This window comes from Oncorhynchus mykiss, chromosome 13 (genome assembly GCF_057628025.1).
Source record: "Oncorhynchus mykiss isolate SJ-2025 chromosome 13, ASM5762802v1, whole genome shotgun sequence".
NCBI lineage: Eukaryota > Metazoa > Chordata > Actinopteri > Salmoniformes > Salmonidae > Oncorhynchus > Oncorhynchus mykiss.
Window position 1 is genome coordinate 36437441 of NC_143034.1, and position 23116 is coordinate 36460556.

The window sequence follows — 23116 nt, forward strand, 5'->3', positions numbered from 1 at the left end:
AGGGACGTCCCAAGGATGTATATCTACCTAAAAATACATGATCTAAATAATTGATAGTTGGTATTCAGCAGTCATTAAGCCTTAATTACTTTAATTAACTACTAAAATAGTGATTCTGACAGCAGCTCTACACTTTATTAAGTGACTGATCCTTCCATCCCTCCTCAGCCTTCCTCTCCTCTGAATACACAGTGAGGGTGGAGCTCAGTCAGAGCTGTTGAGGGACTGGTTAGGAAGAACACTTCTACAGCCAGAGAGGTGAGAGGTCACACATGGTTTAGATTGTAAATATGTATGTCTCATTAGCAGTTCATCATCTCAGCAAAAGGTAATATGCTCCATCATCCATGTTTATTTACATTAGTGCAAATTGTCCACTGATATTGGTGTAATATCTCACCCCTTTTGGCTAAATGAAAGTTCATTTCCCCTCAGGCACACATTTGTTCTTTGATATTATGAAGGTAATTTCTTTACATTGCTTGTGCATATTTGGTGGCCTGACTGTGTCCAGACTATGTCAAAGGCCCATCCTGTTAGATCTGAACCCAATGCAGCTTGGAGAGATCTGATAAAAGAAGTCACATTTAGGTGTCAGGTGTTATGGAGGCCATAGATGCATATCCATTACTTTGAGTGTTTTATATAATATGACTAAATGCAGTCAAGAAATGGAACGGCAAGGCCACAGAACATGACATAAGCAGAGCTGTGGGAGAACACCTCAAGCCCTTGGTAGAGCCAGGGGTGGTGTTTACCACTCCACCACACCTTCAGCAGGCTTGAAAAGTGGGATTGATCTGTTTGTTTCAGTTAGTTGAATCCTTTGACATGGGATTGATACTGATTTTCATACTAAGAGGGACCAGGAGTCTGTTGATTGGTCGGTCATTGGGTTCATTTGTTGAAATCAAATCAAGCTTTATTTGTACAGCACATTTCAGACATGAATGCAACACAATGGCTACACAGGAAAAAAACAGAAATATTTAGTACATATCAAACAGAAGACTAATGAGCACCCTAAGAAAATGCCATAGATTAAAATATTAAGAGGCCAGACACTCTTAAATAGAACCTGGAACAGCTCAGGTAAAACACCTTCCCACTAACGAGATGGACAAGCCAGCACAGGTGTAACACATACCGACTAACGAGGTGACACCGATCAGTGCGTCCTACGTGCTAACGAGCTAGACGTGCCAACGAGCAAGACACGCGAAAGTCCAACCTCAAAGCATAAATGGAAAAACCAAAGCCTGGAACACCTTCCCCCTTATATCCTATATTTTTGTTGGACAAGTTTGCTCACCACCAACAGAAAACAACTTCAAGTTGACATTACAATCAACTACAATGCTTCACCAATATAAAACATGGCGTCTACTGGCTGTCAACAATTAAAAACAAGAAAGAAAAAAAAACACATTCCTAAATAACAAACAATCGTATTATTTTTTTCTCCTTTTCTTTCTATAGAATCCTAAAACCCACTAGCTTCTAGAACTCTCGTCTTCCTAAAACTCACTAGCTTCTAGAACTCTCTTCCCCTTGGAACGAGCCCAAACAAAACTCAAATCAAATTGTATTAGTCACATGCCCCGAATACAACAGTGAAATGCTTCCTTACGAGCCCCTAACCAACAGTGCAGTTTCAATACGGAAAAGAGATAAAACTCCAATTAAACACACTGGATAAACGCAAAACACAAATCTTTTTGACCCCAGAGATAATCAGCAACCAAATTTTCCTTACCGCGGACATGTCTGATTTCATGAGGAAACTTCTGCGATATCCGTAGTAACTTTCCACCTCACTGCGGAGCTTCTTTCTCTTTTCAGGGTTCACTCGATAGGCATGTTGTTGGCTCTGGGCCCAGTCCCCAATGTCATGCTCTAGTACATTTGGTTTGGCACGTGAGAATTAACCCTGATATTCTAAAAACATGGCAACAATGTCAATATAATTGTACCAGTTGGTTGCATGAATAAATATCACTACTAAATGTTACATGAATTGAAATATTTGATTGCATAGTCATATTTTCAACATCTTTTCAATGACATTTTGCTAAGTGGGATAGCCCAATGTCAAAACACAGTTTTAACGTATCCAAATCAATAACCAATATGCAGGAACAGTTTGGGATACATTGAAAACGTAACATGTGCTATACACACAAACATCTGCCACAATAATCGTATTGTGCTTGTATTTTTAAAACAAGCTCCTTATAAACTGCACAAGCACCAAAAAAGCTGTTTTGACAGTAGCAATAATTCACTGATATCGATTATGGGGGAAATTCGGTTGTAAGTGTTGTTGAAACTGACACAACAGAAAAAAAAACATGGAAATGGGAGATATATTTTACCTCACTGGTTAGAGGACAACCTGCAGAAGACAGTCAGCTACATTTTGGAGTGATGCGTTTAAATTTAGGGGTCGCTAAACAAGGGAATGCAACACGTATTTGTCATCACTCATCGATATCATGCTAAAATCATTTGTGCAAGAGAAAGATTAGATTGCACGTCCTGTTAAAACTAACAGCTCAAAAACCACATGGAATCTGGGAGTAATGTGTACATCCCTGGTTAGAGGACAATTTGTAGAAAATAGCTCACCACATTTTGAAGTGTTGCATTTTGATTCAAGTGGGTCACCAATGTGGTAAGTGTAACAACTCCTAATTGTCCCTAGAATTTCTAAGCAAACAGCTGGAGGCAGGGCTTTCTCCTATAGATCTCCATTTAAATGGAATGGTCTGCCTACCCATGTGAAACGCAGACTCGGTCTCAACCTTTAAGTCTTTACTGAAGACTCATCTCTTCAGTAGGTCATATGATTGAGTGTAGTCTGGCCCAGGAGTGCGAAGGTGAACGGAAAGGCTCTGGAGCAACGAACCGCCCTTTCCCTCTCTCCACTGGGATTCCCTGCCTCTAACCCTATTACAGGGGCTTACTGGTGTTCTTTCATGCCATCCCTAGGAGCGGTGCGTCACTTGAGTGAGTTGAGTCACTGAAGTGATCTCCCTGTCTGGGTTGGCGCCCCCCCTTGGGTTGTGCCGTGGCGGAGATCTTTGTGGGCTATACTCGGCCTTGTCTCAGGATGGTAAGTTGGTGGTTGAAGATATCTCTCTAGTGGTGTGGGGGTTGTGCTTTGGCAAAGTGGGTGGGGTTATATCCTTCCTGTTTGGCCCTGTCTAGGAGTATCATTGGATGGGGCCACAGTGTCTCCTGACCCCTCCTGTCTCAGCCTCCAGTATTTATGCTGCAGTAGTTTATGTGTCGGGGAGCTCGGGTCAGTTTTATATATCTGGAGTACTTCTCCGGTTTCCTGTGTGAAATTAAATATGCTCTCTCTAATTCTCTCTCTCTGAGGACTTGAGCCCTAGGACCATGCCTCAGGACTATCTGGCATGATGAGTCCTTGCTGTCCCCAGTCCATCTGGTCGTGCTGCTGCTCCAGTTAACTGAACCCTGACCTGTTCACCGGACGCGCTACCTGTCCCTGACCTGCTGTTTTCAACTCTCTAGAGACAGCAGGAGCGGTAGAGATCCTCTTAATGATTGGCTATGAAAAGCCGACTGACATTTACTCCTGAGGTGCTGACCTGTTGCACCCTCGACAACTACTGTGAGTATTATTATTTAACCATGCTGGTCATTTATGAACATTTGAACATCTTGGCCATGTTCTGTTTAAATCTGCACCCGGCACAGCCAGAAGAGGACTGGCCACCCCTCATAGCCTTGTTCCTCTATAGGTTTCTTTTTAGGTTTTGGCCTTTCTAGGGTGTTTTTCCTAGCCACCGTGCTTCTACACCTGCATTGCTTGCTGTTTGGAGTTTTAGGCTGGGTTTCTGTACAGCACCTTGAGATATCAGCTGATGTAAGAAGGGCTATATAAATACATTTGATTTGAACTCTTTTCTTTGTCCATTTTTGTTAAATCACATAAAGAGTACTCTTCCATTTCAGAGCCTGGATTTTCCGAGGCTAATATCCATGTTGAAATCAATTCATAAGGGGGCAAACGTTTAGGCTTCTACATTGTGAAATCATTAAAATACTCCTACTACAATGTTAAACATTCTACATTGTGACATTAATTCATTGAAATCATGAAACAACTCCTTAAGATTATCTCTGGTCACAGCTATGAGATTTCTCTCCTGTGTGTGTTGTCTGGTGTATAGTCAGATTGCTAGATGCTGAAAAACTCTTCCCACATTGACCACAGCTATAAGGTTTCCCTCCTGTGTGTATTCTCTGGTGTTGAGTCAGGTGGCCAGATGTAGCAAATCTCTTCCCACATTGATCACAGCTATAAGGTTTCTCTCCTGTGTGTTTTCTCTGGTGTACTGTCAGATTGCTAGATGTAGTAAAACTCCTCCCACATTCATCACAGCTATAAGGTTTCTCTCCTGTGTGTTTTCTCTGGTGTACTGTTAGATAGCTAGATGTAGTAAAACTCCTCCCGCATTGACCACAGCTAAAAGGTTTCTCTCCTGTGTGTTTTTTCTGGTGTACTGTCAGATAGCTAGATGAAGTAAAACTCCTCCCACATTGATCACAGCTATAAGGTTTCTCTCCTGTGTGTTTTCTCTGGTGTACTGTCAGATAGCTAAATGTAGTAAAACTCCTCCCACATTGACCACAGCTAAAATGTTTCTCTCCTGTGTGTGTTCTGTGGTGTAATGTCAGCTGGTCAGATCGAACAAAACTCTTCCCACATTGACCACAAATATAGGGTTTCTTTCCTGTGTGTATTCTCTGGTGCACTGTCAGATCTCCAGATTGACTAAAACTCTTCCCACATTGACCACAGCTATAAGGTTTCTCTCCTGTGTGTATTCTCTGGTGCACTGTCAGATGGCTTGCTTGAACAAAACTCCTCCCACATTGACCACAAATATAGGGTTTCTCTCCTGTGTGTATTCTCTGGTGCACTGTCAGATCTCCAGATTGACTAAAACTCTTCCCACATTGATCACAGCTATAAGGTTTTTCTCCTGTGTGTATTCTCTGGTGCACTGTCAGATCTCCAGATTGACTAAAACTCTTCCCACATTGACCACAGCTATAAGGTTTCTCTCCTGTGTGTGTTCTCTGATGAATTTTAATGCCTGATAAGGTAAATCTCTTCCCACAGTCAGAGCAGCAGTGAGTTCTCTTCCCTGTGGATCTCCGCAGGTGTTTCTTGAGGTGTTTTGATCTGGAGAGACTCTTCTCTGCCTCTTCAGCATCATGAGGTTGTTGAGGATCCCCAGAGGATCCACGATAGTCCCCACTCTCTCCTGTGTGAACAACAAAGTCAAATGATTCAAGGCCCACAACAGCAGAAAAATACTTTAAAAGACAGGTCAGGCCAACAGAGTAGCCATGATGTTGTACAACAATTGAGGTCTGTAAATTAATGTTAAAATTATTTGACAATTGTCTTAAAATGAGCAAGAATAGTCACATTTTGTCTTGTTCTCACATTAGTAGTAACATTGATGATGTCGACACTATGGGGAAACGACAGAAAGTCTAAGCTCATTCGTGGCCCATTCACAGCCATATAAGGAGTCATTGGAACACAGCGCCTTCAAAATCTGGGGCACTTCCTGTTTGAAATTTCATCTTGGTTTCGCCTGTAGCATCAGTTCTGTGGCACTCACAGACAATATCTTTGCAGTTTTGGAAACGTCAGAGTGTTTTCTTTCCAAAGCTGTCAATTATATGCATAGTCTAGCATCTTTTCGTAACAAAATATCGCGCTTAAAACGGGAACTTTTTTTTTATCCAATAATGAAATTACCACCCCCAGAGTTCCAAGAAGTTAACTGACTTGCTTAGTTAAATAAAGGTTTAAAAAATCAAAAAAGAAGAAGAGTTACCTCTCGTTCCAGTGCTTTTCTTCAGACAAAGGAATTCGCCGGTTGGTGTTTTATGTTAAAAACATCCTAAAGATTGATTCCATACATCGTTTGACATGTTTCTAAAGGACTGTAAAGGAACTTCAAGTTTTTGTCTGGACAAAGTGCCTGCGCCTCATGAAGACGGATTACTGGGCTGAACACGCTAACAATTTGTGGCTATTTGGACATAAATGATGGACTTTATGGAAATTTGTGTTACAAATCAGTCATTTATTGTTGAAATGGGATTCCTGGGAGTGCCTTCTGATGAAGATCATCAAAGGTAAGTGAATATTTATGGTGTAATTTCTAACTTCTGTACTCCAAAATGGCGGATATTCTTCTGGCTGTTTTGGGTTCTGAGCGTCGTTCTCAGATTATGCTATTTCCGTAAAGTTTTTAAAAAATCTGACAGAGCAGTTGCATTAAGGAGAATTCCATCTTTAATTCTGTGAATAACAGTTGTATCTTTTATCAATGTTTATTACGAGTATTTCTGCAGAATCCCCTTGTGTTTTGGAATCAAAACATTACTGCACTTAACGCGCCAATGTAAACTGAGATACACTTCTCGTTAATCCAACCACAGTGTCTGATTTCAAAAAGGCTTTTCGGCGAAAGCAGAACATATCATTATGTTAGGTCAGCAACTAGTCACAGAAAGCACTCAGCCATTTTCCAACCAAAGAGGTGTCACAAAAAGCAGAAATATAGATAAATGAATCCCTAACCGTTGATAATCTTCATCAGATGACACTCCCAGGTCTCAATGTTACACAATACATGTATGTTTTGTTCGATCAAGTTCATATTTATATCCAAAAACCTCAGTTTACATTGGCGCCATGTTCAGAAATGCCTCCAAAACATCCAGAGAAATTGCAGAGAGCCACATCAAAGAACAGAAATACTCAAACTTTGATGAAAGATACATGTTTTACATAGAATTAAAGATAAACTTGTTCTTAGTGCAACCGCAGTGTCAGATTTCAAAAAAAGCTTTACGGCAAAAGCACAATATTCAATAATCTGAGAACAGCGTTCAGCCACAAAAGCAAGCTATACAGTTACCCGCCAAATTGTGGAGCATTATAGATCTTCACTTACCTTTGCTGATCTTTGTTGGAAAGCACTCCCAGGACTCCCACAATAAATGTTTGTTTTGTTTGATTACATCCATATTTATGTCCAAATACCTTCGTTTTGTTCGCGTGTTTAGTTCACTATTCCAAAGGCACAATGCGCGAGCGCAAAATCCAGACGAAAAGTCAAGAGTTCCATTACAGTTTGTAGAAACATGTCAACCGATGTTAACAATCAATAGGGTCTTCGGGTCTTTTTTATAATAAATCTTCAATAATTTTCCAACCGGACAATAGCGTATTCATTACAGAGGAAAAAGGGGGAACGGCGTGACCGCGCCGTAAAAAACTGATTGGCCACAGCCTAGTCCACTTGTTGAAACAGCTCTTATTCGACCCCCTTCCATAATAGAAGCCTCAAACAACTTTCTAAAGACTGTTGACATCTGCTGGATGCCTTGGGAAGTGCAATCTGGCCCCATAGACACAGCATATTGGATAGGCAATCACTTAAATGAAACTACAAACCTCAGTTTTTCCCACTTCCTGGTAGGATTTGTCTCAGGTTTTCACCTGCCATGAGTTCTGTTATACTCACAGACATCATTCAAACAGTTTTAGAAACTTCAAAGTGTTTTCTATCTAATACTAACAATAATATGCATATATTAGCATCTGGGACAGAGTAGCAGGCAGTTTACTCTGGGCACCTTATTCATCCAAGCTACTCAATACTGCCCCCGTCACCAAGAAATTAACAGTGTCCAAAAAAGGGCAAGATGTATACAGAATGGTGTCGTCTGCGTAAAGGTGGATCAAGGAATAACCCGCAGCATGAGCAACATTGTTGGTATATACAGAGAAAAGAGTCGGCCCGAGAATTGAACCCTGTGGTACCACATAGAGACTGCCAGAGGTCCGTACAACAGGCCCTCCGATTTGACACACTGAACTCTGTCTGAGAAGAAGTTGGTGAACCAGGCGAGTCAGTCATTTGAGAAACCAAGGCTGTTGAGTCTGCCGATAAGAATACGGTGATTGACAGAGTCGAAAGCCTTGGCCAGGTTGATGAAGACAGCGACACAGTATTGTCTCTTATCGATGGCGGTTATGATATCGTTTAGGACCTTGAGCGTGGCTGAGGTTCACCCGTGGCCAGCTCGGAAACCGGATTGCACAGCGGAGAAGGTACGGTGGGATTAAAAATGGTCAGTGATCTGTTTGTTAACTTGGCTTTTGAAGACTTTAGAAAGGCAGGGCAGGATGGATATAGATCTGTAACAGTTTGGGTCTAGAGTGTCGCCCCCTTTGAAGAGGGGGATGACCGCGGAAGTGTTCCAATCTTTAGGAATCTCAGACGATAAGAAAGAGAGGTTGAACAGACTAGTAATAGGGGTTGCCACATTGGCGGCGGATATTTTGAGAAAGAGAGGGTCCAGAATGTCTATCCCAGCTGATTTGTACAGGTCCAGGTTTTGCAACACTTTCAGAACATCAGCTATCTGGATTTGGGTGAAGGAGAAGCTGGGGAGGCTTGGGCAAGTAGCTGCGGGGGGTGGGGAGCTGTGGCCGGGGTTGGGGTAGCCAGAAGGAAAGCATGGCCAGCTGTCGAGAAATGCTTATTGAAATTCTCGATTATTGTGGAGTTATCGGTGGTGACAGTGTTTCCTAACATCTGTGCAGTGGGCAGCTGGGATGAGATTCTCTTATTCTCCATGGACTTTACAATGTCCCAAAACTTTTTAAAGTTCGAGCTACAGGATGCAAATTTCTGTTTGAAAAAGCTTGCCTTTGCTTTCCTAACTGACTGTGTGTATTGCATATCGCGGAGACTATTCGATGCTAGTGCAGTACGCCACAGGATGTTTTTGTGCTGGTCGAGAGCAGTCAGGTCTAGAGTGAAACAAGGGCTATATATGTTCTTAGTTCTACATTTTTTGAAAGGGGCACGCTTATTTAAGGTGGTGAGGAAATTACTTTTAAAGAACAACCAGGCATCCTCTTCTGACAGGATGAGGTCAATATCCTCAGAGGACACCCGGGCCAGGTTGATTAGAAAGGCCTGCTTGCAGAAGTGTTTTAGGAAGCGTTTGCCAGTGATGGGGGGGTGGTCGTTTGACCGCGGACCCATAACGAATGCAGGCAATTAGGGGGTGATCGCTGAGATCCTGACTGAGAACAGCAGAGGTGAATTTGGAGTACAAGCTGGTCAGGATAATATCTATGAGGGTGCCCATGTTTGTAGAACGGCATATCAGGATATCCCAGTTGAGGTCACCCAACAGAAAGAAGATAGATGGGGGGAAATCAATAGACATTGATCAAACAGACATATGGTGTCCAGAGCACAGCTGGGAACTGAGGGGGGGGGGGGGGGTCTATAATAGGCAGCAACAGTGAGAGACTGATTTCTGGAGAGATTCATTTTTTAAATTAGAAGCTCAAACTGTTTGGGTGTAGACCTGGAAAGTATGACAGAACTTTGCATGCCATTTCTGCAGTAGATTGTATCTCCTCCCCCTTTGGCAGTTATATCTAGACGGAAAATGTTGTCGATGGGGATGGAAATTTCTGAATTTTTGTTGGCCTTCCAAAGCCAGGATTCAGACACGGCAAGGACATCAAGGTTGGTCGAGTGTGCTAAAGCAGTGAGTAAAACAAACTTAGGGAGGAGGCTTCTAATGTTAACATGCATGAAACCAACGCTTTTATGGTTAAAGAAGTCAACAAATGAGAGTGCCTGGGACACACAGGGCCTGAGTTAACCTCTACATCACCAGAGGAACAGAGGAGTAGGATGAGGGTACGGCTAAAGGCTATCAGAACTGGTTGTCTAGTGCGTTGGGAACAGAGAATAAAAAGGGCAGATTTCTGGGTGTGGTAGGATAGATTCAAGGCATAATGTGCAAACAGGGGTATGGTAGGGTGTGAGTACAGTGGAGGTAAACCTAGGCATTGAGTGATGATAAGAGAGGTTGCATCTCTGGAGGCACCAGTTATGCTAGGTGAGGTCACTGCAAGTGTGGGAGGTGGGACAAAAGAGTTCTTGGAGGCATGTTGAGTGGGACTAGGGGCTCCGCAGTAAAAATAAAACAATGATAACTACCCTAAACAACAGTATACAAGGCATATTGACATTAGAGATAAATAAAGCAATGTATAAAGCAATCACAGGTGTTGATTGGGAGAGCTAGCTAAGACAACAACAACAGGTAAAATGGCGATGAACGGGCAGAGAGGGTCGGTTAACGACACACGGGCCCTGAGTTCGAAGCTGAGGTTGACAGATAAACTAAATGGAGTACCGTGATTAATGAACAGTCCAGCAGGCATCAGCTATATAGCCAAGTGATCATAGATCATAGGGTCCAGTGAACAGGAATATATGAACCAGGGAAGCCATTAGGTAGTCATTACTACGCTAGCACCAGTTAGCCTCGAGCCAGGTCCATCTCCCGGCTAGCAAACAAAATGACTACAGCTACAATTCATATTATACCAATTGGCCTGGACCCTTTGTCGACATGGAGCCCCACGATCCATCACGACTGGTCTGCCGACGCAATTCCATCCGATGTGCCCTCAACCGGCCTTTGCCAGACGTCGATGACGCCCTTGTCCCGAAGCTAGCATATGATGAACTTCAACTTAAATACAGGATCTTGCTGTCGGACAGTTTTTTGTATACTGAAATGCACTTGAACTATGTATCATTTCGTGGCTCCTCATGATACGCTGGGAAAACAGTTTTCGTGGGAACAGAAATACGAAATAATTTCAGAGTTTGCTAAATCCAATGGTTTTTAACTGAGTGTCAGCTCATTAGCCACTATAGCCACTCCGGTGCGTCTGGTGCAAAGCTTACGAAATTGTTTTGCACGAAAACAGTTTTTCCAGCTTAACATAAGGAGCCACTAGAGATTGAAAGGTATATTTAATTTAAAAATGGAAAAAGAGATTGAAATGTATTGCAATTTATACAAAAAGACGAGAAAAAAAAGCATTTACAACAAACACGTCTTACTGCTACGCCATCTTGGATTACAAGATGACACTCAGTTAAAAACCATTGGATTTAGCAAACTCTGAAATGATTTAGTCAGGTTATGTCGATGACCAGCTCCCTCCTAGACAGGTTGTGTCGATGACTGGCTCCCTCCTAGACAGGTTGTGTCGATGCCAGTCTCCGTCTAGTCAGGTTATATTGATGACTGGCCCCCTCTAGTCATTTGTGTGTCGTGTTTATTTAACCAAACAGCGTGCATAAAGCATCATTCGTTCAGTACATATAGATTTTATAAAAACACATTGGGCGATTGGTAAAAATTACAGATGACTCTTGGTCGACCAATATGTATTTTAGTTGGGGACAACACTAGAACATGATTTTGGGGCTCCCAGAAGGAGCAGCAGACACTGCATCTCAGTGCTTGAGGAGTCACTACAGACCCTGGATCAAATCCAAGCTGTATCACAACTGGCCGTGATTGGGAGTCCCATAGGGTGGCGCACAATTGGCCCAGCGTCGTCCGGGGTAGGTAGTCATTGTAAATAAGATTTTGTTCTTAACAGACTTGCCTAGTTAAATAAAGGTTACTTTTAGAAACATAAATGTTTAATGACAAACCATTTTTTACAAATCCGTCAAGGCACCAACTTTGAGGGTTTAAAACAAAGGTTTCAAACCAATTCATGAATGTAATTGAATCTAATGTAATGGCATGAAAGAAATTGGCTGAATATTATACAATGACTTAAACAGCTCTAATAATTTGCCCCCACAGGAAATCGACACGGGCATTTATAGAATATATTATATAGCCTCAATCTGTTTAAAACAATAATTTTGACCTCATGGATGGCCAGTCGTTGTATTCAAAGTGTAGTGAATTCAGGGGGTAGCCCCGAGCTGAAACCTGGGTCCAGTGACTGTCAAGCCAACAACTTAGAACTGTTACGCCAAGATTTCTGAACTTCTTGACAAGGTCGCTAGGTGTTAGAGAAAGCTATTGTAGCAACCGTAACCTATGAATGTGAGAGTGGTAACACTTTTCCTTCCCCCATCCCTCAGCTGTTTAACAAACCAAGCATCTGGGCAGCCATTTTGTTGCTGTTTAAAAAAAACACACAACCCAGCAATCTGCAGTTCAAACAATAACAAATATGTCATTCCACAACTATTTTGGTAATAAGATGATGGGGTTGGAGAAATGTAACTACTTTCAAAATTCAGACAGACCTATGGATGAAAGGACTGACCATAAATTATATCAACATAACAGTTTTAACCATGTTGAGGTTATACAGTGGTGTTAAAGCGGGAATTGTTTCTAAACACTTGAGTAAAAAAAACGTATTTGGTAAAACAGTTCATGAGCTCATGAGGCATGTGTTACACACTTCAAGAATCAATGGCTATAAATAAATAATTAAAAAGTCACAATACGGATGTAGCAATTGCCGATTTCCGCTTTAACACCAAACATCAGTTCTACAACTGCAGAGTTTGTGCCACTGTTTTTAAGACAGTACTTACTAGTGTTAATCAGGGCCCGTTCACCGTTAGAACCATTGGACCCCTTAAGATGCGTTTGGGAAACCGGGCCCAGATATCCAGTTTCCTCCTCCTTTGTGGATGTAACAGTCATCTCCTCCGCCTCTTCTTTCACACCATAAAATTCATCCTTCTCTCCTGTTACTGTAACATCCTCCTCTTCTTTCACTCTGAACGAGTCTTCCTCTTCTTTCACTGAAACGTATTTCTCTTCTTTTTTCACTGTAACAGCCTCACCCTCTACTTGTTTTTGTATTGTAACAGCCTCCTCTTCCTCCGTCCAGCAGCCCTTCTCTTCTTTAGCAGGGGAGTAGTTTAGTGACCGCATGGTCGGGGATGTTAGCTAGCTAGGCTAATGCTAACTCAACCAGCCCGCTAGCTGACTAATAACAACAACACCGTAAATATGAAATCGGATAACTAACTAGACGACAGGAGTGGTTTAAACACAGTGGTAATAAACACTTAAGCGTCGAAATAACTTTATTGGTTCGTCTATTTTGTCTTGCAAGCTACGCAGGTGTCTGACTAACTGTTGTTGCTGCTGTTGAAAGAAGCGTTCCGTCCACTAGATCATACGTCACACCAGCAGCATTGCCTTAATTCCCACATCGCCATCTGTTGACTGGAGTGGGTAACGCAGTTGAGTAAAACGTATATTTAATTTTCATTCAAGTTAAAGTGTAGGAAGCATAAGTTTTTATTCACCAGTGTAACGATACAGTGTGGTTAAAGACTTAGAAACTTAGTTGTATTGAAGATCTGGTAACAGATAAGCACAACCAGTTATGTTGTTGAATTATCACATATCTGTTATTTCACCTTTATTTAAACCAGGTAGGCCAGAGAGTATATAGTATATTCTAGAATTCCTCCATGATGTCATGATAGTTTAACCAAGTTTCTAGAATATATAGTATATTCTAGATGTCATAATGATAATTTAACCAGGTTTCTAGGCTATATAGTATATTCTAGAATTAATCCATAATGTCATAGATAGTTTAACCAAGTTTCTAGAATATATAGTATATTCTAGAATTTGTCCATGATGTCATAATGATAGTTTAACCAGGTTTCTAGGCTATATAGTACAGTGTCTTGCGAAAGTATTCGGCCCCCTTGAACTTTGCAACCTTTTGCCACATTTCAGGCTTCAAACATAAAGATATAAAACTGTATTTTTTTTGTGGAGAATCAACAACAAGTGGGACACAATCATGAAGTGGAACGACATTTATTGGATATTTCAAACTTTTTTAACAAATCAAAAACGGAAAAATTGGGCGTGCAAAATTATTCAGCCCCTTTACTTTCAGTGCAGCAAACTCTCTCCAGAAGTTCAGTGAGGATCTCTGAATGATCCAATGTTGACCTAAATGACTAATGATGATAAATACAATCCACCTGTGTGTAATCAAGTCTCCGTATAAATGCACCTGCACTGTGATAGTCTCAGAGGTCCGTCAAAAGCACAGAGAGCATCATGAAGAACAAGGAACACACCAGGCAGGTCCGAGATACTGTTGTGAAGAAGTTTAAAGCCGGATTTGGATACAAAAAGATTTCCCAAGCTTTAAACATTCCAAGGAGCACTGTGCAAGCGATAATATTGAAATGGAAGGAGTATCAGACCACTGCAAATCTACCAAGACCTGGCCGTCCCTCTAAACTTTCAGCTCATACAAGGAGAAGACTGATCAGAGATGCAGCCAAGAGGCCCATGATCACTCTGGATGAACTGCAGAGATCTACAGCTGAGGTGGGAGACTCTGTCCATAGGACAACAATCAGTCGTATATTGCACAAATCTGGCCTTTATGGAAGAGTGGCAAGAAGAAAGCCATTTCTTAAAGATATCCATAAAAAGTGTTGTTTAAAGTTTGCCACAAGTCACCTGGGAGACACACCAAACATGTGGAAGAAGGTGCTCTGGTCAGATGAAACCAAAATTGAACTTTTTGGCAACAATGCAAAACGTTATGTTTGGCGTAAAAGCAACACAGCTGAACACACCATCCACACTGTCAAACATGGTGGTGGCAGCATCATGGTTTGGGCCTGCTTTTCTTCAGCAGGGACAGGGAAGATGGTTAAAATTGATGGGAAGATGGATGGAGCCAAATACAGGACCATTCTGGAAGAAAACCTGATGGAGTCTGCAAAAGACCTGAGACTGGGACGGAGATTTGTCTTCCAACAAGACAATGATCCAAAACAAAGCAAAATCTACAATGGAATGGTTCAAAAATAAACATATTCAGGTGTTAGAATGGCCAAGTCAAAGTCCAGACCTGAATCCAATCGAGAATCTGTGGAAAGAACTGAAAACTGCTGTTCACAAATGCTCTCCATCCAACCTCACTGAGCTCGAGCTGTTTTGCAAGGAGGAATGGGAAAACATTTCAGTCTCTCGATGTGCAAAACTGATAGAGACATAACCCAAGTGACTTACAGCTGTAATCGCAGCAAAAGGTGGCGCTACAAAGTATTAACTTAAGGGGGCTGAATAATTTTGCACGCCCAATTTTTCAGTTTTGGATTTGTTAAAAAAGTTTGAAATATCCAATAAATGTCGTTCCACTTCATGATTGTGTCCCACTTGTTGTTGATTCTTCACACAAAAATACAGTTTTATATCTTTATGTTTGAAGCCTGAAATGTGGCAAAAGGTTGCAAAGTTCAAGGGGGCCGAATACTATCGCAAGGCACTGTAACTCAGAAAGTAGATTTAGCTGGTCTGCCATAATATAATTAGACAGATCTAGCTGTTCTCTCATAAAATAGCAGAGACAGTAGTTCCAGCTGGTCTGTCATAATATAATATAGACAGTAGATCTAGATGGTCTGTCATAATAAAGGTGGGACAGTAGATCTAGCTGGTCTGTCATAATATAATAGAGACAGTAGATCTAGCTGGTCTGTCATAATATAATAGAGACAGTAGATCTAGCTGGTCTGTCATAATATAATATAGACAGTAGATCTAGATGGTCTGTCATAATAAAGGTGGGACAGTAGATCTAGCTGGTCTGTCATAATATAATAGAGACAGTAGATCTAGCTGGTCTGTCATAATATAATAGAGACAGTAGATCTAGCTGGTCTGTCATAATATAATAGAGAATGTAGATGTAGCTGGTCTGTCATAATATATTAGAGAATGTAGACGTAGCTGGTCTGTCATAATATATTAGAGAATGTAGATGTAGCTGGTCTGTCATAATATATTAGAGAATGTAGATGTAGCTGGTCTGTCATAATATAGAAGAGACAGTAGATCTAGCTGGTTTGTCATAATGTACTAGAGATAGGAAATCTAGCTGGTCTTTCGTAATATAATTGAGACAGTAGATCTAGCTGGTCTGCCATAATATTATTGAGACTGTAGTAGGTCTAGCTGGTTTGTCATAATATAGTAGAGACAGTAGATCGAGCTGCTCTGTCATAATATAATAGGAACAGTAGATCTAGCTGGTCTGTCATAATATATTAGAGAATGTAGATGTAGCTGGTCTGTCATAATATATTAGAGAATGTAGATGTAGCTGGTCTGTCATAATATAGAAGAGACAGTAGATCTAGCTGGTCTGTCATAATATAATTCAGACAGTAGATCTAGCTGGTCTGTCATAATATAATTCAGACAGTAGATCTAGCTGGTCTGTCATAATATAATTGAGACAGTATATCTAGCTGGTCTGTCATAATATAATAGAGACAGAAAATCTAGCCGGTCTTTCATAGTTTAATTGAGATCGTATATGTAGCTGATCTGCCATAATATAATTGAGACCGTAGATCTATCTAGTCTGTCATAATATATTAGAGACTGCAGATGGTCTGTCATAATATAGTAGATCTAGCTGGTCTTTCATAATTTACTAGAGACAGTAAATCTAGCTGGTCTTTCGTAATCTAATTGAGACATTGAGACAGTAGATTTAGCTGGTCTGCCATAATAAAATTGAGACATTAGATCTACTTGGTCGTTCATATATATTTGTTATTTGTTATTATATCTCTCAGATACAGGACAGACTCCTCAGAACAAACTTCCTTTTAATTGTTACTATGGTTACGGTTGTTCCATGTTGTGAATGTTTTCCAATGTGTTACAGCAGTATGGACAAATAATCTTTTATATATTTTTTGTTGATACTTCAAGGCGTCTTACAATTCAAAATTAGATAGCAAAATGATCCTTGGTATAACCTTAAAACATTTCTCATTCCGTTGTCTTTGGAGTGAGGCCAAGTCTACTGGTGAAGAGGGTCTCATTCATATTGGGAAATTATTTGGCAATCCTTTCTTTGAGGTAATTATATCATTTGGGCAAATTTATTTCAATTTATTTACCTTATCTATGTCATTTCTCTCCTGTTCTATTAGACCCACCACTATGTCATTTCTTTCCTGTTCTATTGGACCCACCACTATGCAATTTCTCTCCTGTTCTATTAGATCCACCACTATATCATTTATTTCCTGTTCTATTGGACCCACCACTATGCCATTGCTCTCCTGGTCTTCAGATTGATATGCTAAGCTGCTAGCGTGAATATGCATAGCTCTCCATTGAATACAGGCGGTTGACGACAACAACCCTCACAGAATATAAACAATAGATTACAATAATAAGAAGTATCCACCAATCCAAAGAAAGGATAGGCGGGAGATAGACAACCTGCAGTGCCGCTTTGTGGACAACTCCCTTTGTCAGGGCAGAGAGACATCTTGTCAGTATATCCATAATCTTTGGTGTAGCCAACCCAACTCTCACATGGCACTATTGGGGGGCTCGGTGTGTAGTAAAACATCACTACATGAAAATCACTACATGCCGATATGTATTTGAGAAAGGTCTATGTTAAGACCCTTCTCAAATATATATGTTAAGTCACGTTTTGGAAACGGAATGGAGAAAACAAGGTGTAGCTTGCTCTCTACGTCGTCTGATTCCAGACATATCAGTCATCATCCCAGGGCCCTCCGTTGAAGAGGTATTGACGGACGAGCCAACTCCGAATATCCAAAGTTAAAAACAAATTTAAGGCGGCACTTACTGGTGTTAATCAGATCTCCCATCTCCACCTCTTCATCTTTCAAGGTGACAGTAATCTCCCCCTCCTTCTTCACAACAAAAACTACATCCTCCTCTTCTTTCACAGTAACATCCTCCTCATCTTTCACTCTGAACGCATCTTCCTCTTCTTTCACTGAAACGTCTTTCTCTTCTTTCACTGTAACAGCCTCACCCTCTACTTCTTGTTTTACTGTAACATCCTCCTCTTTCACAACAACATTCAGCCCCAGACCCTCTTCCTCCGTCCAGCAGACCTCTTCTTTAACAGGAGGAGAGAAGTTTAGGGAGCTCATGGTTGGGGATGTTAGCTAGCTATCATTAGCGACAAGGCTAGTGCTAACTTAACCAGCCAGCTCCTATAGCTGACTAATACAAAATAACGTAATATTAACGTAATATTCAATTAAATAGGTTAACAAGTAGATACAACAGAAGTGTGTCTAAAACACAGTAGTTAATATACACCAAAAGCGTATAAATAGCTTGAATCTTTCGGCTATGTTGTCTAGCAAGCTACCGAGGTGGTTGACGAGCTGTTTCTGAAGAACCTGAAAGACTCACATCGCCGTCTGCTGACTGGAGGGGAAACGCAGTTGAGGGTCATATTTTATTTTCAGACCAAGTTCATTTGAAATGTATTTAATTAACTTTTTTTTTTACTTTAGTTTACATTCAGAAAGTATTCAGACCCCGTGACTTTTTCCACATTTTGTTGGATTAATTACAGCTTTATTCTAAAATGGATTAAATAGAAAATATTCCTCATCAATCTACACACAACATAATGACAACGTGAAAGCAGGTTTTTCGAAATGATCAGAAAATACAAATACAAATAAAAAACAGAATTACCTTATTTACATAAGTATTCAGACCCTTTGCTATGAAACATATTACAGACATATTCAATCTCTCCCTATCCCAGTCTACTGTCCCCACATGCTTCAAGATGTCCGCCATTGTTCCTGTACCCAATATATTTTTATTTAACCATTGTTTAACTAGGCAAGTCAGTTTTGAACAAATTCTTATTTACAATGACGGCCTACCCTGTCCAAACCCGGACGATGCTGGGCCAATTTTGCGCTTCCCTACAGGACTCCCAATCATGGCCAGATGTGATTCAGCCTGGATTCGAACCAGGGACTGTAGTGACATCGCACTGCCCATCTGGACAAGATAAATACCTATGTAAGAATGCTGTTCATTGACTATAGCTCAGCATTCAACCCCCCCCATTGATTGTTAGTACTGTATTGACCTCTCGTCCTCTGTCTCTGTCGTACTCTGCCTTGTGTATTTATCTTCAAAATATTCTTATAGTCCCAACTTAGAATCAAATAGACTTCCCAAAGATAATAAAGTAAATGCCATATTTCACCTTTATTTAATCAGATATGTCAACTGAGAACCAATTCGCATTTACAATGACAATCTGAATGAAGAAATACTAATATCAATCTATGTAATAATTAACATGTTTGAAATGTCACAATTATATAGTGAACAACATGTAGGGGTTTACACTTGCATTCAATCAATCTGAAATTCATAATCAAAACATCATATATTTTTTAAACTATTTTAATCTGATTTTCAACATGATCATGTCTTGAGCTGAACAAAATAAATGATCTATTTTTCAGTATGATTTCATTCATACAATATGATTTAATGTAGCATGAACAAAAACACAATTTCACAATCAAAAACATAAGTCAGAACACAGCCTCTCTATTCTCTCCTGTGATTTCAGGTCCTTTGACTGGGAAAAAGTATTTTCACAACGAGAGCAGTGGTATGTCTTCTCCTCCTGTGCCTTAGTATGTTGGAAAAGCTTTTCTCCTGTGTGTATTCTCGCATGCCTTTTCAAGCTCACTAACCGGGTAAAACTCTTTTCACACCGGGAACATTGGTAAGGTTTTTCTCCCGAGTGTATTCTCTCGTGCGCTTTCAGGCTCCCTTGATGGGTAAAACTCTTTTCACAATTGGAACAGTGGTAAGGCTTTTCTCCTGTGTGTTTTCTCTCATGCTCCTTCAGGCTCGCATACCACCTAAAATTCCTTCCACAGTGGGGACAGTGATAAGGCTTCACTCCAGAGTGTATTCTCATATGTATTTTCAGGTTCCCTAACCCAGTAAATATCTTTCCACACTGAGAGCAGTGGTAGGTATTCCTACTGTGTGTATTTCTTCATGTTGTTTCAGGTACCGTAACTGGGTAAACCTCTTTCCACACTGGGAACATTGGAAACACTTTTTTCTTGTGTGTGTCCTCTCATGCTCTTTTAGGTTCTCTAACTTGGTAAAACTCTTTCCACAGTGGGAGCAATCATAAGGGTTTTCTCCTGTATGCGTTCTCTCGTGTACTTTCAGGTTCCTTAACCCCTTAAAACTCTTTCCACACTGGGAACAGAGGTGTTGTCACGCTGGTTTGGGCGTCTCTGGGTCTGGTTCCCCTGAAGGAGTCTCCCCGCTGTGAGAGTCTGGTCCCTCTCCTTCCAAAGACAAACAGAGTATCTAGTTAAATACTAAAACAGAAAACTGAATTAAACCTCCATAAAATAAAACTGTCTTCCTGTGAGGCTAGATTCCTCAAAAACCTGAAGTCAGTTTTCAGAACATTCCATCATTTAATAAAAACCATAATAATAATGTAGAACATAAAATCTAATTTTGCTCTCATGTTTATAGCAGAGCTCTATAACAGGGAAAGGGGGTAATATTAGATAATGTCATGTATATATGCTGATCAGAGCTCTATAATAATAGAACAGAGCTCTATAATATAATGTTTATAGGCTGATCAGAGCTCTATAATATACAATGTTTATAGGCTGAGCAGAGCTCTATAATATATCATGTTTATAGGCTGAACAGAGCTCTATAATATATCATGTTTATAGGCTGAACAGAGCTCTATAATATATAATGTTTATAGGCTGAGGCATGAAGTGTTCCAGGACCAGTTGAAGCCCAAAGATCCAGCACCATATTTGACAGTAGGTATGGGGTTCTGTTCTGCATTCTAAGTTAGACTCTAAACCCACTGGTGTTACCAAGGACCTCTATGTTCATGTCATCCAACACATGTAAATGACTGGAGACAATAAATGGCTAAACACCATTGGTAATTGGATTGAAAGCGGTGCTGTAGTCAGATTACTGGGAAATAGAGGTGTTTAGCCACGCCCACCAGGAGTGGGTTTGGTGTCAGAATGAGAACGCAGGGCCATCTCAGGCCCCACACTTTAACCCCATTTGGAAACCTGTGGTTTGGTGTCAGAATGAGAACGCAGGGCCATCTCAGGCCCCACACTTTAACCCCATTTGGAGGGCAGTCCATAAGGACCTGGAAGGACTCTGTATGGAGAATGGTCTAAGATCACTATGTGTTCTAGAAATCATCAAACATCTGGTAGGATTCTGTATGGAGGAATGGCCTAAGATCCCTCCCACGGTGTTCTCCAATCTCATAAAACATTTTAGGAAAAAGGTGAGGATTGAGGTAGTAATCAATCATATCAAAAATTATTGGTCACATACACACGGTTAGCAGATGTTATTGTAGCGAAATGCTTGTGCTTCTATTTCCGATAGTGCAGCAAAATCTAACAAGTAATCTAACAATACCACAACAACTACCTAATACACACAAATCTAAAAGGGGTGAATGAGAACATGTACATATAAATATATGGATGAGCCATGGCCGAGCGGCATAGACAAGGTGCAATAGATGGTAAAAGTTACAGTATATACATATGAGATGAGTAATACATAGACTAAGATACAGTAGAATGGGATAGAATACAGTATATACATATGAGATGAGTAATACATAGACTAAGATACAGTAGAATAGGACAGTGCAAGTTTCGGAGGACCAAGTTGATAGTTGATACAATGTTTCAAGATCGTTGTAGACAGGCCATGTGCAGAAAATGTGATATTTAGGCTATTTTCTACCTGCAGGATGCACTGTTTGTTTTTTTGGCTTTACAGTGCTTTGCGAAAGTATTCGGCCCCCTTGAACTTTGCGACCTTTTGCCACATTTCAGGCTTCAAACAAAGATATAAAACTGTATTTTTTTGTGAAGAATCAACAACAAGTGGGACACAATCATGAAGTGGAACGACATTTATTGGATATTTCAAACTTCTTTAACAAATCAAAAACTGAAAAATTGGGCGTGCAAAATTATTCAACCCCCTTAAGTTAATACTTTGTAGCGCCATCTTTTGCTGCGATTACAGCTGTAAGTCGCTTGGGGTATGTCTCTATCAGTTTTGCACATCGAGAGACTGAATTTTTTCCCCATTCCTCCTTGCAAAACAGCTCGAGCTCAGTGAGGTTGGATGGAGAGCATTTGTGAACAGCAGTTTTCAGTTCTTTCCACAGATTCTCGATTGGATTCAGGTCTGGACTTTGACTTGGCCATTCTAACACCTGGATATGTTTATTTTTGAACCATTCCATTGTAGATTTTGGTTTATGTTTTGGATTATTGTCTTGTTGGAAGACAAATCTCCGTCCCAGTCTCAGGTCTTTTGCAGACTCCATCAGGTTCTTCCAGAATGGTCCTGTATTTGGCTCCATCCATCTTCCCATCAATTTTAACCATCTTCCCTGTCCCTGCTGAAGAAAAGCAGGCCCAAACCATGATGCTGCCACCACCATGTTTGACAGTGGAGATGGTGTGTTCAGGGTGATGAGCTGTGTTGCTTTTACGCCAAACATAACGTTTTGCATTGTTGCCAAAAAGTTCAATTTTGGTTTCATCTGACCAGAGCACCTTCTTCCACATGTTTGGTGTGTCTCCCAGGTGGCTTGTGGCAAACTTTAAACAACACTTTTTATGGATATCTTTAAGAAATGGCTTTCTTCTTGCCACTCTTCCATAAAGGCCAGATTTGTGCAATATACGACTGATTGTTGTCCTATGGACAGAGTCTCCCACCTCAGCTGGAGATCTCTGCAGTTCATCCAGAGTGATCATGGGCCTCTTGGCTGCATCTCTGATCAGTCTTCTCCTTGTATGAGCTGAAAGTTTAGAGGGACGGCCAGGTCTTGGTAGATTTGCAGTGGTCTGATACTCCTTCCATTTCAATATTATCGCTTGCACAGTGCTCCTTGGGATGTTTAAAGCTTGGGAAATCTTTGTGTATCCAAATCCGGCTTTAAACTTCTTCACAACAGTATCTCGGACCTGCCTGGTGTGTTCCTTGTTCTTCATGATGCTCTCTGCGCTTTTAACGGACCTCTGAGACTATCACAGTGCAGGTGCATTTATACGGAGACTTGATTACACACAGGTGGATTGTATTTATCATCATTAGTCATTTAGGTCAACATTGGATCATTCAGAGATCCTCAATGAACTTCTGGAGAGAGTTTGCTGCACTGAAAGTAAAGGGGCTGAATAATTTTGCACGCCCAATTTTTCAGTTTTTGATTTGTTAAAAAAGTTTGAAATATCCAATA

General features: G+C 40.7%; 1 protein-coding gene across 3 annotated transcripts in view; it reads right to left on the bottom strand.

The window, feature by feature from the left end:
* Positions 1-876: 876 nt before the first annotated feature.
* Positions 877-23116, bottom strand: part of LOC110487402 (uncharacterized) — a 29875-nt gene continuing 7635 nt past the window's right edge. Inside the window, exons 1-2 of one of the 3 annotated variants that reach the window (XM_036942389.2) lie at positions 17612-17924; positions 877-5303 (exon numbers count right to left, since the gene is read on the bottom strand). In XM_036942389.2, the coding sequence (XP_036798284.2) occupies positions 4147-5303; positions 17612-17924 (1470 nt within the window). In that variant the 3' untranslated portion in view covers positions 877-4146. Of the gene's footprint in view, positions 5304-17611; positions 17925-18327; positions 20130-23116 lie in introns of those variants that run through there. The other 2 variants (XM_090196102.1, XM_090196103.1) reach the window with 2 other exon arrangements.